Below are 19,434 nucleotides of genomic sequence, written 5' to 3' on the forward strand. Positions count from 1 at the left end.
CCAAGCTCAGAACAGGCCCTTCATTTGAAGGGCATTCTGTTCCAAGCTCAGAACACTCGGAACAGGTGGTTCACAGTCAGCATGTTCTGACTGCAAACCGCTCTGCACATCCTTAGTCCCTTTTAGTAAGTGTTGGGGTTCTCTCGTGTTTATTATATTGTGACAGATTATTAGATCCTTTTGGGAAAGAGAAGCATCTTCTTTTCACTTTTGCTATGTAAACAACTTCGAGTCTTTTTTTTAATTGAAAAGAAGTACCACTATATAAATATTCACAATAATACCCATAATAACGCAACAATAATCATAACAGTAAAAATAATTGTTTAAAGACAAGGAATATGCAACTTAGACTAAAGCTAGTCTATGGGGTCATTCTCATGACCTGCCCTACCTGGGTAGGTCAGTGCTAGCCCAGATAGGCTAATCGTGAGAAGTGCTGGTATCACTCTTGATCCTGGAGCCCTGCCCACCCATTACCTCAGCTTTTGTACCACTTACCTCATGCCCAGGTTGTGTTGGTGCTCAGGCTGCCGGCAGCCATACATACCATAGAGCCAGGGGGGAAGGAGTGGCCCAGCAGCCAGGAGATATCCCATGCACTGCGCCACTCTCATGGTGCATTGTGGGATATCTGCCAGCTGGGTTTCTTTCTGGCCTCTCCTCTGGCACATCGCACATGGGCAGCAGAGCCCTCTTCAGGCCCCAGCTCATGTGGGGGAATGTAAGTGGGATCCTGCCTTCCCCCCAGCCCCTAAGGTCATATGAATGACCTTTATTAATGTCTAAGTCAGAGTATACAATAGTAAAACCATATTTGTATGCCAACTGTGAGAGTCAGCATGAGAATCAGTTTGGTGTAGTGGACAGAAGGTTGGACTGGGGAGACCTGGGTACAAATCTACACAACCACGTACCTCTTGAATGAGTTACTATCTCTCAACCTACCACCCACAGGGTTGCTGTGAAGTTAAAATGAGAGGGGAGCTCATGCACAATGCCTTGAGTTCCTTACATTAAATGTGAGATTAAAATGGGTTTATATAAAAGAGTTCCTTACCTTTTTGAAGTCCATCATGCACAACTTGGCTTTCTCCCCAAACTGCCACTTGCATTGAGTGGCCGCATCATACAGCTCTCCTGGCAGCTTTTCTGGATACTTATACTCATGCACAGGCTTAGGCTCATCAGCAAGACACAAGGACTGAGCAGAGCTACAAAAGAGCCAAACAAGGCATCTATGAATATGCAGAATGTATTTTAAGGGGCCCTTTGGTGTAAAGACTATAGAACAGATTAGTTGTAAAGAAGAAAACTATAGACCACAGCCCTCTCAGAAGTGCTCATGGGCAAAAAGCTTCTGCCAAAAAGCATGAAAGGAAAATGGGAGTGCTAAATTCGAAAGAGGCACAGGTGGGCGATTTTTCCTCATGGTTATATCTGGCTGAAACTAGATTGCTGCAGCAATGCATGGTGACATGAGGGCTGCTAAAGAATTGTGAGCCAACTCTTTGTGAAATGAAGGACCTCTGGTTGCAGACATCCTTGCCAATGTGATTGCTGAAAAGAAAAGGAGATACGGTTATCACCTTGCTGCATCACTCTTGAGCTGAGTTCACTACTTTTAGTGCAAGCTCCTCTTGTTCGACTAAGGCAGTGAATTGGCTCCCAGGGCACTGCCAAAGAACACGGCTGAAGAACAAGCTATATGTGCAGATCCACTGCATTTTACCCACAGCAACACTCTCAGTGTGGAGGTTCCCCTGAAACAAGCTGCATGAGACCATTGAGGTCTTTCATACAACCTCTGGCAGCCACTGTGAAGGGCTACAGGGAAGGCAGGAGCTTGCCTGCTCTCCCCAGCAGACAAGCAGCTGCCGCCCTCCACTCCGCCCGCTGCGTGCCCACAATAGTGGTGGCACGGTGACAGCAGGAGCTGGGAGCGAGAGGACTTCCCCTCTCCTGCATCCCAGGGTGCCCCACACTAAAAGTGTGGTCACTTCTTCTACCCCAGGCCCGGGGGAGGGGAGAGGTGATCACCCAGATAATCACCAGCTGATGTGAAGTGAACCATAGGTACCAGCACTGGGCTTGATCTCAGTGCTTCACTTGTACACCCTAGCCCAAGCTGGGCTGCATGTGAACAGCCTCATTTGGTAGCAACTGTGCCCCAGGAGTAGATATGACCAGGACAGATTTTCAGATTTGTTGGAGGTAACACTTCCTTGCACTTGTCGGGTACTTTTCCTTATGTTAGACAAAAAAAGGCAAGCCATTTTCAGAAGTTATGTATTTGAGTATGTCCTCAGGTACACGGGCAGTCGGAGCATAATGGCTAACCATGCCTCTGATGCCAACGTGCTTCATAGTCACAGACCCCTGCGTCCATAGGCACAGAATTTCTCTGAGGAGAGCAGCACTAACCAGGGTTTCAAATTCAGTGCAAGATTTGTTACCAGGACCTGGACGGCCCTTCTCAAAACATTGCTACACTCAGGGATGTGGGAGGCCTTGGACACAAAGCATGTCTGTGCCAGGGAGCGTGGCTAGAACTAAGGGGAACCTTCAGGCTCCAGCACTTAAAAGGGGTGTGGTAAATCTTCTGTGAATAGGGAACACACACACACACACACACACACACACACACACACGTACAAAATGGAATCCCAGATTTCCTGGACAAGGGTGTGAGCCAGTAGGCTAGCCAAAAGAAACTAACCTGTAAACCTTTGAACCCAGCCCTAGGTCCAGAGTTACATAGCCCAGAGTATTGACTATAGTCCACTAGCATCCAACTACAAATATGCACCAGAGTCAAAGTTTGGGGTACACACTAGGTCTTTCCACACTGAGGTATACACAAGTCACCTCACATCGTTACAAGCAACTACTCATTTCCCATGCTCAGATTAGCCTATTTGACCTCCTTTATCGGTCACAGCTTCAGCACATATAATGTTACTGGCTGAGAATGTGCAGAGGGCTAAACTGTGCCCAGCAGAGCAATGAACCTAGCTTTCCACTTTTTCATTCTGGCAATGACTGATGTTCCACAGCTCTCCATTTGGATTAAATAATACTAGTAATTGACCTGACATCCAGATGCCTTCAATTTTGTGCAGCTGAAAAACAAGATTAGGCCATCCCAAGGATGTTAGACACGTGAATAGCTATTTCTAACATTAACCTGTTCTTCTAAAATAAGGACTACACAGGCATCACTAAATGGGATGAGATCTTTTCCTATTAATATAGGAAATGACAGAACAACATGGGCAATGATCCTGGTGCAGTTGAAAGAAATGTAGCACAATCTAGCTAACTGCAGGACTCTGTGGGAAGCTACATAACATCCTCAACACAAATGACAGAAGACAGCTCAAAAACACCAAAGACTTGCCACATTTGTGGCAAGTTCACCCACTGTACACTTGTTTCCAGAAAGCTAAACCCATCTTACTTATGATTGCTTGAAACCCCTATTATGAAATATATGGTCCTAAAACCATAAACTATTTCCTGATCTCATAATGTTGTCTGCAACTGTGATTTTAAGGCACTTACTGGAGATCATAAGGTCTTAAGCACCTCCCCCCCGCACAACACACCTTTAAGACAACTAGAAGCTATTCATACACGCAGGCAAAACCAGGCTAAGGAAGCCCGGGTTAGGAGAGTGAGAGCTTTCCTAAACCTGTTTTACTGATCATCTGCCAGCTGGCTTTGGGGAGGGGAGGGGGATCCCCACAAAGCACTGTGTACTCATGCAGTGCATTATGGGAGTTCTGGGGGCGAGGCGGGGCGATGCGGGGCGACGCGTCCTGGCACCTCGGCCGTCAGAGCTACCAGCAGAAGACAGCAATCATCTGGGTGGCCAATGCAGTCATCCAGCAACAAGAAGAGGATCATCTGCAGGGGAGATAAGCTTTTTGCGCTTCCTCCCCTTACCCCTCTGAACCCTTCTCACAGATTGTGGGAAAAGGCTCCTAGCTTCAGCTTATTGTAGAGGACAGCAACATGTGTGTCTTGGGATAAATCAAACTCTTAAAGAATGAGGCTTGGGCCCCCAACAGCAACCGAAAGCAAAACAGAGCTGTAGATCTTCAGTTATCTGTGACAATGGAAGTTGGAAGCAGACCATTTTGGAGATGGTGGTGGGGGTGTTGACCCATCATCTACTACTCTCTTCCTAAAACAACATTTTGTTTATATGAATTAGTTACCAGGCATTTGCTAAGCTCTGAGCATGTCTATTTGAAGCAACTCTGGAAACCCCCAAGATGGCCGAGGAAGTAAAAAAAGAATGTAGACATGAGTGTGACCTGATTCTTAGTCCAGTGACAAGAAAAGGCTCTTATAGAGTTGGAGGAGTGGGGAGTTCAAAGCCTGGTCAGGGCAACAGAAAAACACAGTCCACTGCCAGACACCCAAATCAGCAGCACAGGTGATGGCAAGGAACTCAGGTCACAAGGTAGTAAACAGAAACCTCAAGTCAGAAGGTGTCAGCCTGGTTGAAGGCAAGAAGCATGCAGGCCAAAAACTATGAGGACCCTCCAGGATCTAGCATTTATTTTTAGTTATTAATTTTATTTATGTGCCACTCATCCTAAAGCCACGCAAGGTGGTTTACATTAAAAATCCAAACATTTAAAATATAAAACATAAAAGCAGTTAAAATATTAACATAAAACTCATTTTAAAACCATTTATAACCAGTTAAATATTATTAAAAGCAAGTCTGAAAAGATGGGTGTTTATGGTTCTCTTTAAGACCTCCAAAGACGATAAACCTCTTATATCATTCACAACCTAGGATCGACAACTGAGAAGGCCCAACCTGAAGCTGCCATCAGATGAACTAAAGATGGACCTTCCCTGATGATGTTAATGAGCGGTGGGGATCTTGCAGAGAAAGATGCTCTCTCAAGTAGCCTTGGCCTAAGCCATTCACGACTTTAAAGGTAATAAACAGCACTTTATTAGGCTGTTTTCATGCACAGCCTAACCCAGGCTAGGGAAGCCCAACCTGGCATAAGAACTGGTGGGATTGGGCCTTATCCTGACAGGTCAGCACCACCTAGCCTCGCTTTGTAGCCCAGCTGTTAGCTGAGGCTAAGGGAGTGAGCGTTCTCTTAACCTGGGCGACTAGATCATGTGTTTGCTTGGGCTATGTTTATCCCCAGCGGACACAGAGACAGGCACCTAGAGTGCCCATCTTCTGGGTGAATGTCCCAAAGTATTGTGCGTGTCACATGGTGCATTGTGTGATCTGGAGACTTTGTCCCAGCCTTCAGAGCTCTGCGCTGCAGGCATGCAGCATAGATCGTCTGGGAACATGCTCCATTCTCCCAGGAGCAGGTAATCAATCATCTAGTGGGGTGGGGGAAGGTGAGTTTAATAAGCCTTCCCCTCCACCCTCCTGCCAGGTCATGTGAACGGCCCCTATATCTCACCCAGAAACTTACTGGCAGCCAGCGCAACTGTTAAGAACAGGCATGATGCAGTCTCTCCGAGTTACTCCGGAGACCAATCTGGCTGCCGCACTTTGGACTAACTGAAGTTTCCAAATTATGTACAAAGGCATCCCTACATAGAGGGCATTGCAATAGGTTACCAGCTGATGCACAACTGTTTTGAGGTCATTCTCTTCAGGGAACAAGCAGAGCTGTCATATCAGCCAAAACTGGTGAAAAACATTCCTGACCACAGTCTTAATATGAGACAGCTAGTATTATTGCATGACATATGTTTGTCACATCCACACTTTCAGTTTTTAGGTGTATTCTTTTGATATCCTCGGTGTTAATCTGAAAATGGAATGTATGAAGTGGCCCTCTGGCAAACAAACAATATATTGCCTAGCTGCTTAAACAGAATTCATCATTTGTCACACAGTATATTATCCCTCCGTTTGACTGGTCAGTAAGATTAACTGATGTAGAAAGCCTCTTTGGACATTCATAGGAATTTAGAGGGTCCCTTGGGCAAAGCATCTTGAGTGGGCACCAGAATCCTGGAAGAAGTGGGCAATTCAATCCAAGAATTATCTCATGTTGCCTCTGATCTTCTTGGGTACTCCATATAAAGAGAGAATGGCAAGATTATTACAGGGATGGACCTCTGCCAGTCTTGGAGCCCTGGAAAAAGTTTGGCCACTCCAGTCTCTGGCACTAACTCTGAGTGTGGTCTGTTTGCTCTGGTTTATTGAACTGCAGGCAGCTTAACACATGCATTTTTCTTTTTCTCTAAGTAGGGGTGGGCAAAAGCAAATCTTCCACTCACCAAGATCTCATCTGAATGCAACATCTTAGCCAAAAGGCATACCTCAGAAACTTGTAGAGATACTGACGACTACATGCTGACCAGGAGAAGACTCCGTTGTGTCCTGCCAGGGTGGGTGACATGATGTTACCTTCAGATTTTTTGCAAATATTTCCTTCTCCATCATGGACCATGCCAAAGCTGTAAGACACAAAATGATAATTTTTATGCTGTCTTCAGAAATGATTCCTTATAATGTCAATACTCAGAACTGCAAAGAAAACAAGAGTAACCTTGTCCACAGCTTTCACTTTTGCAGAGCACTGCTAATCCTGATTTGTTTTTGAAAACAATATAGGATTTCCAGTGGCTCTTTTGAACATTTGGCAGTGTTGTAGGCATTTAAATAACTTTGAACAAAAGGAGGATGCATGGATGGGCATGGGGGTTTACCACTTCTTCATCTCCACCCCACCAGAGTAATGCAACATTCCTTGTAGGAAAGTGTTGATTTGTAATTCAACACAAATGCAACACCATCATAACTGTACATGTAATACAACACTACAATGGCTCAGTTAAAAAATGATGCCAAACCATGGTTAAGGAAGCTTAACTATGGTTTAGCATGATGTCTGAATTGACATATCATGGTTTAAAAATCAGAATTCTGGTTTTCCAGCAAACCAGAATCAGAAATCATTGTTTTAAGTGGGTTTGCAAACCATGGTTTGGTTTTGAATAAGCCATGAGCAAGCGGTTGCTCTGTCTCTGGAACTCACTGCCCCTAGAAACCTATTCATCATGGAGCACAATAGGGTGACTTTCTCAGGGCTTGGAGGTCCTTTGTTCCCAGCTCACAGCTGCAGCAATGGAGAACGCAGCATGTAGTGAGGCCTGCATTGCTGACTGGAGATTCTGATCATCTGTCTTTGATTGATTAAGTGCTGTCAAGTCGGTGTCGACCACATAGATAGATTCTCTCCGGGATGATCTGTCTTCAACTTGGCCTTTAAGGTCTCTCAGTGGTGTATTCATGGTTGTCTTAAATAGGGTAAAAGCCCTTCCCTGTCCCAAACCACCCCTTTCTGTTTGTGTGAAAGAGCTCATTGTTTGCCTGTGTATTTAAAAGCTCAGACCATGGTTTAAATTTTTAATGTATGGTTAGCACAAAACATGGTTAGATGTGACATTTAATTGAGCCATAACAAATCTCAAATTCATTTGGTGATAGGAAGAAATAAAGATTCTGAAAATCATACAAAAGACTAGCATCTCCTTCCAACAGACATGCATGCACACTCACTTGTGTCCAGACTCATGAGCAATAGTAAAGGCCAGTCCTAGCCCTGTATCTTCATTAACAGTGCAGCTGCGATATTTACTGCACATTCCACTTATCGGAGCAAATCCTAATCAATAAAATGGAAAAGAATATCATTCCTTAGGGAGAAGTCTTTGAAAGGGGCATTTTAACAGAAACATTGCTGGCTTTGAATGCAGATAGGATAGCTGTTTTTGTAAAGTATTCTGTTGCTGCTGGCACAACAAGGTTTCCATGTCATAACACAAATGAAGCAAGAGCTCTGCAATTATTTAACTCAGTGCACAACAATCTCCCCACCATCGTTTCTTGACTGGAAGTACAAGATGTGTCTTTTATACTGAATAATAAATAAAAAATCACACACACATCATTGTGCAAAATTCAATGACAATCGGTTCCCATATGTCTGTTATTTTATTCATCACATTTGCCCTGAGCAATTCAGTTTCAAGTACTAAACATGATCTTGGGAGGAAGGATAGTGAGAAGAGGATGTTTCTTTCTTTATAGATCTATAATCTTGGAGAGGAATCAAACCAACAGAGGAGTCAAACCATTAACAAAACAGTTCCAGTTCTTAATTTTTATTTTAGTTTTTGGAAAGTCTTTTATGAATACCAACAACAGGATTTTAAAAAGAGAGAGATAAAATGTGGATCATACAATTGCAAGCAGAGTGTCCCATTATCGAACCATTTAGTTTGAACCAATTGTACTTGAGTTGAGGGATTCAGTTCTGGTATATGGCAAAGCAGGATATTTTAGTTTCAGTTCCAATTCACTGAAAAACTCCCCTCTGAACCAGCTGTTGGATTTGAGTTCTGGTTTGATTTGACTCTGGCAACAAGGGTTCCCCATGTGTCACTTTCAGAATAATGTGAGGTCAAAAGATCCACTCTCCCCTTCTAAAATGGTCTACCAAAATTATCAGTTGCTACAAATGGCACTTTCCCAATACCTCTTTCACAAACAGGTGAGCAGCTGGGATGGGATAAGAACATAGGAAGCTGCCATATACTGAGTCAGACCAATGGTCTCTCTAGCTCAGTACTGTCTACACAGACTGGCAGAGGCTTCTCCAAGGTTGCAGGCAAAAATCTCTCTCACCCCTATCTCGGAGATGCCAGAGAGGGAGCTTGGAACCTAGATGCTCTTCCCAGAGTGGCTCCATCCCCTGAAGGGAATATCTTCCAGTATTCATACCTCAAGCCTCCCATTCAAATTCAACCAGGGCAGACCCTGCTTAGCTAAGGGGACAACTCATGCTTGCTGCCACAAGACCAGCTCTCCTCTCACTACTCCTCATGGGAGCAGTGGCAATTCTCGGGGGACAGGTAGCAATTCTCAGGGGGGCAGATTGGGTCCAGAGTCCTCCAGCTTCTGAACTATAAGCAAGCCATAGAAGATGTGAAAACAGAGACACTGGGTTTCAGGTATTTAGCAGCTGAAGCTGAAGCATCAGTTTAGTAAATGACCCACCAGCAAGAAGGAGGGAATTCATTGCCGAAGGGCACCCTTTGGGTGTGCAATGCTGAGCTGAGCACTATCAGCTGACCCCAGTCTAGCTGAAGTCAGCTGGCCCCATCCTGGGCTTTAAAAAACAACCACCCTTGCCTCTAGGCCAGTTGGACAATAGCAGGCAAAACAGACTGCCCAGTACAGCCCTGACTACACATCCTGCCACTACAACCTGGCTCCAAATTCTGGCCCATCCTTGCCTCTCCTTTGGCCTCTGGCCCACCTCCTTTGGCTTCTCGCCCACCCAGGCCTTCCTAGCCAGGGACACTCACCTAGTGTATCGCATGGCTCATTCTTCCAGGAACATATATCCAGGCCAGTAAGTAAAATTGCATGGTCATGGCGGCTGCCGTCTTTTCCCACTAGCCCAGACTGCCACTGGCAAAAACTACTCAGGGTATGGTCTGCATGGTGGTTGATCATGAGCCCTGGCTGCAGACAAAAGTCAAAGAGACGAAAACCCCAGCACAGGAATTAAATGGGAACCAGAAATGAGCCTTCCTTTAGTCACAGCAGATGCTTTAATAAGAACAAATAAATATTCAGGGGCCAGACAACAAGAAGGAATGGAATTCCAGTACCTTTCTCTGCAAGGTTGGGATGATTAGAACATACATTGTTTAGAAGGGCCTGTTTTCAATGTTAGCTCTGTGCAGCACCAAGCAGAGGCCTGCCCAGCCCGCGAGCTACTGAGCTGAAGGCATGCCCACCTGCCATGCCTGGCAGTGCAACATCATCATTACATTATTTTAACTCGTGAGAACCTGGCTCTCACGTTTTTGCTGCCTACTGCAAAAACAGATAACATTGTCAAGCACCTAGCAGGCCAGTTTACATGGCTGGTGGGCTGCATTTGTCTTAGCGGGTCACACAACCTGTGCAACTTTATATGCTGCTCAGTAGCTAATAAGTAAAGTAACAAACACCAGTGATGACTGCAAAGTGCAAACCATTCCTTTTTCAATTGTTCTCTCCTTTTGAGTGTATCAAATGTGGAGTTATGACTCATCCAGCTCAAAAATTCCTTCTTTGATAATTCCTTTTAAAAAGAGAGTCAACAGCAGTTTTTTCTGAGTTTACTAAATTTTTAAGGTAAACATAGTGGATGAATTTCATAACTGTAAATAGCATAGGAATGAATGTAGGTCCCAGGGTATGTGATACCACCACCTTTCTGAAGCTAAGCAGGTCTAGGTTTGATCTGTGCCCGGAAAAGCCTGGACATTTTTCAGTCAGCAGGCTTTACCATGAGGCTTAATAGCAAGTTCAAAGTTGTCCCCTGCCCCAAGATGCAAAAAGTGGTTTTTTTAAAAATCCTGGATATAATTCGGGCTAAACTCTAACATGCAATGAAAAATCTGAATTGTGTATAAAGTGCTCTCCAATAGCTTGCAGGGATTTTGGGGTAAATCTGGCTGATATGAGATACGAGCTAAAAGCCCTGTGTGAAAAACACCCTGGGAAAAGTTGTGTGGGGAGCCCATGTGTGATGTCTTGAGTTCCATGATTGAAGAAAAGTGGTATATAAATGAAATAAACAGTATTTCTGTATGATGTGTTGCACTACTTTAGTCCCAATGAAGCCAAGGAGACCAAAGCTTATTTTTGCTCAGAAAAATGTAAAGCTAAAAGAAATTATGGAAAGGTGTTATAACAGCGGTAATGTAGATTTAAGGATCTTAGAGAAGGTTGGTGCAAAGGTAAAGATGGGGAGAACTATCTTGTTCTGTTTGGGGAAAATATTTCATCCAATTTTTTAAAATTCCCCTTTGACTTTTCTCTTTTCTGGAATACTACATGAATTTCAGTGTTCCCTAGTTCTGTCAGTACATTTACCAGATTCCAGCAGGTTCTGGCTCATTCTATAACTTAGCTGGCACCTCCTATGGCGCACAAGGCCCCAGAAGTGCAACATAAGCATTTTCTGTGAGCATAATGTAGTTTACCTCATACTAGAGGATGCCCATTGAAATTTCACATGCAGGGAGGGGAGGACTCCAAGCCTTTCCCTCATTCTCCATGTTCTAGGTGTTCTACCCTTCCCTCCCTGCCCCACTGCACCACCACAGTCAGTTTACATTGTGCAAAAAAGTACAGAATGCCTAGAACAGCTGCTTAGATGGTAGTGCTCAAAAGAAAACAAAATGACATTCTTCAAAGCCATCCCCAATACTCTTCTGCTTTCACAATGGAAATAATAGGTTGGATGGGTGCAGGAAGGTAGGGAGAAGGAGAAGAGGGAGGGAGCCCTTCCCCTCTCTACCTGCAGTCAGAATTCTCTAAAATTTCTGAGAAAGAGAGAGAGAGAGATTGTGAATAAATTTGGTTCCTACTGTCAGCCAGTTTGTAAGGAAAACAATGAAAAGGTAACATTTTTGAAATCAAGGTATAAGTATTAGTAAACACTTTGGAAAGGTTACTAGACTTTAATAAAGCAAATATTAAGACATATACAGTAAGCCCTGATCCTGCAAGGGAATAGGGAAGCAGTCTTCTGCTTGCATATTGGGAGGGATACACAACCCCATCCAGGCCTGAGGGTTATCAGGGCCACAGAATTGCCTAGTGTTTTCATAGCGTAAAACAAAATGTTTATCAATTGATTTGACAAATGCTAGCCTCAATAACCTCTGCTCAGCATGAACTGTGGGATCCAATATGGAACACATTGTTTGTCATAATTAAGAATAAACCTAAGACATGGGGGGATAATATTACTCCAGAATCTAACTTACTCTTTAAAAAAAAAGTATTAGTCCTGAGATCTCTCAAGCTGTTCATCTAAATATCTAAAATAAAATATAACATTGTCTTTGAAAGGATTATTGTATTATGACTGTCCAATGTTTTCTCCTCCTCAGACAGAATTTATTACAAGAAATAAAACAGAGACCTGGAAAAAAAACAGCAAAATATGGAAAAGACAATTGGATGGAACCAGTTTGACTCCGAAAAAATTACTAAGACTATATTGAATATCAAGATATTAGCCCATATCTTAGCTAATCAATTTAAGAGACAGTAAATAAACATCTTTCTGCAGCATTCCTTCTTTGTTTTTAGATGATATTCATATGTTTGGCAGCAGGCATCCTCATAAAAGAGGTATTCCTGCATGTGAGGTAAAAGCAGGCTTCTTCTAAAATGGAGCCTATCATGGGTGGGATATTTTTATTGGGTAGGGGGAAGTACTAGTGGCTGACAGCTAGACTAAATTGTTTATGAATAGTCCCACTGAAATTAATGGGACAAATTAGTCATGACTAACTTGTCCCATTAGTTTCAATGGGACTACTCATGACTAGTACCATAGTCTGGATGTCAGCCACTAAAAAAGACAAATCTGAAACACTGCCTAAAACTAGGAACACCTTTTTAGACAATCAAAAGGCTTTTAATCTATCAACCTAAAAGCTGCGGCCGTAAACATTACAGTCAATTTTTCAGCAAGTGCTAATGATTCCTTTAGCACCACTGTGTCATATATGAATGAGTATGGATGGACACAAAGCAGCAGAACTGTAAGCACCAGATTTACAAGAGCAGCTCTTACAAGCAGAGATGCAAAGGAAAGTTATGTCACAGGTGTAAGATCAAAAGATTATTCTTTTTACTCTCTTCAGGTTGGATGTGGTCCAAGCACGAAAAGCTAAACATTCAAAGTAATTAAGCTGTCACTTAAGGAGCCCTGATCGCTCAGCACATAAAATGAAGCATTACATTGTTAGCAGAGCGTTCTACTGCATGGCATGGGGCTCTGGAGTCAACTCAAAAACAAAAGAGGGGAAGAGGAAAATAAAAGAAGGGAGAGTAGACGACAGTCAACATAACTGTAACACCTGGAGTAGTGATAATCTCAAACTATTCTGTCATGGTTTAATAAAAGAAGGGAGAGTAGACTATAGTCAACATAGTCTGTTAACACCTGGAGTAGTGATAATCTCGAACTATTCTGTCATGGTTTAATAAAGGAACTGCTGTGTGGCTCTGGATATTAAAGTACTAAGTTTAATTGCCTCGCTGTACTGCTCTGGGCATTCCAGAGGGGTGCTCTGAATCAGTGTGTGTCTATTAGCAACATTTTCATTAAGGCAAACTGAAGCAGATTAAAAATGTAAATTTTTCTGTTTTCATAAAAGCACAGTAAAGAGTCCAAATTGGGAAATGCAGATCTGAGAAAACACTGTTCTCTGTGAAATTCCCACTGCTCATTGAGATCATCAGGAGAGGTCTGGGTGCCACCAGTTTATCTGGTGGCAACCTAGGATCTGGCCTTCTCAGTTTTCGCCCCTAGGTTGTGGAATGCACTCCCTGTGGGTATAAGAGGCTTACTATTTCTGGAGGCCTTCAAGAGAGCCATAAAGATCCATCTTTTCAGCCTGGCTTTTAATAACATTTAACTGTTTTTAATGGTTTTTAAATGAGTTTTTTAAATGTTTTAATGTAATGTTTTATGTTAATATTTTAAATGGTTTGAATTTTTAATGTAAACCACCCTGAGCTGTTTTAGGACAGGCAGTATATAAATAAATAAATAAATAAATAAATAAATAAATAAATAAATAAATAAATAAAAATTCAGTCATTATTAAGGGAGTGGGCTGCAGTTTCATATACCATGTTTCCCCGAAAATAAGACAGTGTCTTATATCAATTTTAGCCCAAAAAAATGCACTAGGGCAATTAGCGGTACATCAGAAATTACTGCTAGGTCTTACTTTTGGGGTAGGTCTTACTTTCAGGGAAACAGGGTAGTTAGGAGTTATGTTGGCATCACTGTTAACCATAGTTCATGCTAACCAGTATTTGTATTTAACTAGGGTTCAAAATCAGAGTTTGGAAATAGTTAGAACCTCTGGCTAAAATCAGTTGTGTCTAGTGGTAACAGAGGAGCTGATGCAATCCTCACTTATGCTTAAGGCTGCCAAAGAAGAGTGGGGGAAATGTGTGAGTTGGTGGAAGGGGAAGGCACTAGGAGAGGAATTCTTGAATCAGGGCTCCTTGCAACCTGGCTCTGGTGCCTTACATTCTATGGACAAGTTTGTGCCACAAGCATGGCAAACTGAATTGTGTTCTTCAATGGCATCATCTAGATTGCAGTGGCATACCTGTCAACATATCCCTATCTTCCCATTGAATGGGAAAATAGGGACATGTTGTCAGGTATACAATGACACTCAGTCAGCTGACGCCAAGGACCAAACTGGTTCCACCAACTGTTGTAAAACCCCAGTCTAAGAGTCTGTTCCTCAGTCTAATTTTGTTCCCTGAAGATAATCCTGTCCAGCTAAGCACCTACTCCCATCTCCTGCCCCACTGCTGGCTTTGGAACTTGATCTCTTGCCTGCCCTTGAGGACCCTAATTGTTTCTAGCTCTTCCAGGCTCCAGCAGCTGGTTTTGGAACTTGACCTCTTGTCTGCCTTTGGGCTGGTTCAGACAATACTTCATCCACCCAGCCCACCGCACATGATAAGGATACGAGTGCTGCATGAGCATGCCCATCTTCCCCAACTTCCAGTGCACTGGGGAGCCTCTCTCTAAATGTGTGTGGGGAGCACTTTGTCCAAACTGAACCTCTACACATGCTAGAGAACCTCTATACATGCTAATTTAAACTAGTATTCCTAGTGTGTGTAGAGGAGTGACTTAAACAAACTGCCCCCACCCCCGCCAATTAGGGAAAGGTCCCCATGTGCTGGAGGTGGGGGTAACGAAGGAAGGAAACATCACTCGTGGCATGGTCCCATCCTTCACATGCAGTGCACCAGGTGGACAAAATATCATCTGAACTTGTCCTTTGGCTACATTACGTGCTTTTGGCCCATCTGATATTCAGTTGCTTCTTTCAGAATTTGACTTTTGCCCACCCTGGAGTTCAGGACTCAGGCCCCATCATATGGAAAGCAGGTGTCCCTGGATTTGGCCACAGTGTGACCATGGCAGAATGCATGATCCTGTGGCCTGATCCTGGGTGAGGTGGAAGGAGAAAAGCAGAGCACTCCAGCTCCGGATGTTCCAGCTCCCCTAACATCACAGTTGTGGTTCTTTAAGCTTCAGCCATAGTTAAGGGACCAGCCTGTCTTAGATGTGGGTTTGGAGGGACAGATAATTCCCTTTGGCCTGCCTGGTACTGCTCTCTCTCCTCATACCAGCCTGGATGTGCTCTGAGGCCAGGGTGGGTGGTGGGAGGCCTGACTCAGGGCCCCTCTCCCCCCACCCCTGCCGGGCCTGAGTACAATTCTCCCTCTCCCAGCTGTCCAGACCCCAGAAGAGTATCCTAAGCCAAGTGCAGCCTAAGGGACTGTGGCTGTGTCCTGCCAGGCCACACAGCAACCTGGCAGAGAGCAAGTTCTCCTCCCTTCTTGGCTGCAGCAAGTTCTCCAAGCTAAACCCAGCTAGAAGACTTGGCAGTGGCAGTTTCTGTGAAGAGTGAAGCCAGTTTCAATACCAAGCATGCAGGAGGTATTCTCAGGGGAAAGGAGCTGGAGAGGAACAATTGTGATGTTGGGGGAGCTGGAACATCTGAGGTATAGGAGCTGCTCTTCTCCATTCACCTCATCCAGAAGTTTTGAATTGTGTCTTATAGAACTCTCCAGGATTTAAAACCCCCCTGCAGATGGTAATTCAGGTCATACAAACGTCTGTGTGGGTATGCTGTGTGTGATTTTGGAGATCATACCTGCTGACCCCACCCTGTGCACCAGTTGTTTTTCCTCACAGCCAGAGGCATAGCAAGGTTGGAGTGGGCCCAGAGACAAGATTTTAAAATGGCTCCCCCTCACTGAAGATCTCTCTCTCTCTCTCTCTCTCTCTCTCTCTCTCTCTCTCTCTCTCGAACACCTATGTGCCACAATAGAACATCATCCTAAATTATTTGATGTTCTGGTAGCTCCAGGTCTTAACACTCACATCAATTTCGGAGGATGAATACAACTGAAGGAAGCCTGGGCTGGTGTTCGGCTAGGGGAGTCAGTCATGTGACTTGCCTCTGGGGGGCCCCCAAGGCAGTGGGCCCCCAGACTACTGTCTCCCCTTGCCCTATTATAGTTATGCCCCTGCACACAGCACCTATGCACAGAGAGCTGTATACTTAGGCTCTCTTCATGTGATTTGTACCCTGCAAAAATGCAAGGAACAGATCACATGGAGAGAGCCTATGCATGTACAGCTGTGAAACAGGCACTGTGTGGGAGACCTGACTGATGCATTAAAGCTGCGGTGGAGCCAGAGGATGCAATCCCAGCCCTCCTCCACTTCCCTTAGACCAGGCTTCCCCAAACTGCGGCCCTCCAGATGTTGCTGAACTACAACTCCCAGCATCCCTAGACACCATTTTTTGTGGCTGGGTATACTGGAAGTTGTAGTTCAGCAACATCTGGAGGGTCACAGTTTGGGGAAGCCTGCCTTAGACTGTCACCTGCACAAAGCTAAAGGAAATCAAGAATGCGTAACTACTAGGAGGAAAAAAGACAGACACTTTCTCCTATAACGGTAAGCACCAAATTTAATTATTCCATTCCCATTGCATGTAATCAACATTTATGAATGGTAATGATGTTCTTAATGAATATTCCCAATGAGCTTTGTTTGTAAATTCAAAGATAACGTGGGGATTTAGCTTATATTCCTTAGAAGCCTAAATAAACCTAATTGAAATTAGAATTTTTAAAAAAATTCTGGTGAATAATACAGGATATAGATGGACCAAAAAAGAACACTTGGGGAAAATTACTGTATTTGGAAAAATGTGAGATGAAGGGGTGAAAAAAGTTCAAGATCTAAAGATCTAAAGACAAGGAAGAGTCCTTTGGTGCAACTCCTTTGCTAGAATCTTTCAAAATTAGATAAGAAAATTAAGCAGAGAGAAAATAAACTGGAAGTCAAACTAGAAAATTTAGGGCAATCTTCACCATACCTGCTCTTCTTCCAAAAGTATCAAGCCAACAACTGCAATGTTAATATTGCCACCTATTGTTCCATCTCTGAACAAAGCAGAAACCTAAAAGAAAATACAAAATCAAAGTGATGGAGCCTATTAGGTCAGTACCATCCCTTGCAGAAGACAAGGATCAGAATCAAGTTCCTGGATATGATACAAAAGCCACCTCCAATTTCCTGTTCATTGAAAGATGTTGAAAATGAGGCTAAGGGAGCCCAGCCTTGTTTTGCACGCATGTGTGAACGGCCGGGATTGAGCCTGATCCTGGCAGCACCACGATGGCAAACCTGCCTATGAAGCCTCCCTTTCCAACAAGGTTAAGGGAGCAAGCACTCCTTTAACCTCATTTTTGTGATCATCTGTCAGCCGCGGCTGCAAGCAGCCACGGCTAGCAGACTCAGGGAGCGGAAAGGGGATTCCCATAATGCACCACACACTCATGCAGTGCGTTATTGGAGCTCCAGGGGGCAGGGTGATACTTCCCGACCCCCAGAGCAACTGGCAGCAGCTGATAATCCACCCGCCCAGAGGCAAGGACCTGCTCCTTTGTGGGGGAGGTAAGCTTTTCGAGGCTTCCTCCCCTCCCCTTGTCAGAGCCCTTTCTCTGCTTAAAGGGCTCCATGTTAAACTATTGTCCTTTTGATCCTCCAAGAAAACATCTGACATAGAGGGCTTCTGGCCTATGAAAGTTTATGCAACGACACATTTACTAGCCTCTAATGCTTATTTATAGTAACTGATTCTGGCAAGCACTGACCGACATCCAGGCTAGTACCGTATAGGTGCAGCAGGATGCAGTTCTAGACTACTGCTGCACTGTCACGTGAGTGGGGCAAGGAGTGACTGCTGACAATTTCCTCTTCCCTCTGAATCAATGGTCCCTCTAATTTTTTTCACCTCTCTGTGGAATGTGTTTAGTTCTGGGCAGCAGAATGAGGCCTTCTTGATTCAACCTGAGTGGGATCTCAGTTGAACTGAGCAGACATCCAAAAACTTGTGGGCACACTCACGCCTTAGAGGGAACAGTGCTCTGAAGCCCACTGTGCATCACATAAAGAAGTCCCTGTGAGTCATGTGACCCTCAGGGACATATTTCTGTGATGCACATAGAGCTTCAGAGGGAAGAGTGTCATGTTGAACATGCCCCCACCCCCCATTCATGCAACACAGCAGTGATAGACTAGAACTCCGCACGCCTGTGCAGCATTAGCCCAGATGTCAACCGCTGGGACAGGGGCATAACTAGAGGAGAGGGGGATGTGTTCACCTGCCTCCCCAATGGCCCCTCTGAGTGAGGGAGATAATGAATAAAACAGGGAGGAGTGGTGCTGAGGGGCCCTTAGAAGGGTTCTTTGAACCCATCTGCTCAACTATAGCTACACCCCTGCTCTGGGAGTTTTTTCAAACATACAGAATAATCTAGCCAATGTTCATTGAGGGTACTAAGTATGTAAAGAATCTGCTCAAGTGTGTGTGTGTTTGCTGCCTGCTCTTGCATTTATCCTCTGCTGAGCAGTATCACAAAAGTACTCTATGTGATCAAGATTCAACTGCAACACTATGTTCACATTTTCATGTTTAACGTCTACTGCTTTATATCTCCTCCCCCTTTACAACAGTTTCTGGGCCTTGGGTGGCTGATGGTGACCAGTTGACTGTGTGCCCAGGAATGCAAGTGAACAAGCTGGAAAAGTGCCTCTCTGCATTTCCTCCAAAAGTGCAGGCAGTAGTTCTTTCTCCAAGACATTCACTAGGTGAGACTGGCACTCTCTAGCATTTGGGCACCCCAGGCAGTTCTCTAGTTTGTTTTGGTGGTTGGGCTGGTCCTAAATGCTTGTTTCACTCTCTCACTGACATTAACAACAGACCTGAAATGTGCTTAACTTTTGCCAGATCATGTTCATACACTTTTAAAAAACAAATGTTATTTGCTTGAGTGAAGTTTGCATTTCAGTGCTCAAGAAGAAAAAACAATGTGTAACATAAGGAGAACATTTGAGATTCATTAATTTTGTACATCCCTTTTTCACAGATTTCATCGCTCAGGGAAACTAAACATTAACTAAATCAAGGATACATCAAAGCATTAAGAATATAGGTGGTGCAATTGCTGTTTACAACCAATGTAGCTTTTGAAGTTTTTGCTAGAACACACTTTCATTTGTTATGATTAGGTTTTTATGCTGCTGCCCTCCAAGGAGCTCAGGACAGGGTTCTCTCTTATCCTCCTTTGATTCTCACAACAACCCTCCAAGCGACTTGCCCAAGCTCACCTTGTGAGCTTCAGGGGTGAGTTGGGATTATTAGAACCCAGGACTCTGTGGTACAATTCTGATACTTTATTAATATCAACACACTACCTCTGAAACACATATGTACAAGAGGTTG

General features: G+C 44.0%; 1 protein-coding gene and 1 long non-coding RNA gene across 5 annotated transcripts in view; one reads left to right on the plus strand and one right to left on the minus strand.

Annotated features, from left to right (window-relative positions):
- ADAMTS16 (ADAM metallopeptidase with thrombospondin type 1 motif 16) overlaps positions 1–19,434 on the minus strand; it is a 119,212-nt gene that overhangs the window by 77,728 nt on the left and 22,050 nt on the right. For all 4 annotated transcript variants that reach the window (XM_053250585.1, XM_053250588.1, XM_053250587.1 and 1 more), the window contains 5 exons: positions 17,023–17,106; positions 9,379–9,538; positions 7,568–7,673; positions 6,325–6,462; positions 1,061–1,214 (listed from right to left, as the gene is read on the minus strand). In XM_053250585.1, the coding sequence (XP_053106560.1) occupies positions 1,061–1,214; positions 6,325–6,462; positions 7,568–7,673; positions 9,379–9,538; positions 17,023–17,106 (642 nt within the window). The remainder of the gene's footprint in view (positions 1–1,060; positions 1,215–6,324; positions 6,463–7,567; positions 7,674–9,378; positions 9,539–17,022; positions 17,107–19,434) is intronic.
- Positions 49–12,116, plus strand: LOC128325116 (uncharacterized). Its single transcript, XR_008307268.1, has 4 exons — positions 49–125; positions 4,814–4,961; positions 6,254–6,393; positions 11,968–12,116. It is a non-coding gene; the product is annotated as an uncharacterized LOC128325116 (long non-coding RNA).

Source organism: Hemicordylus capensis, chromosome 4, assembly GCF_027244095.1.
Source record: "Hemicordylus capensis ecotype Gifberg chromosome 4, rHemCap1.1.pri, whole genome shotgun sequence".
Taxonomy (NCBI): Eukaryota; Metazoa; Chordata; class Lepidosauria; order Squamata; family Cordylidae; genus Hemicordylus; species Hemicordylus capensis.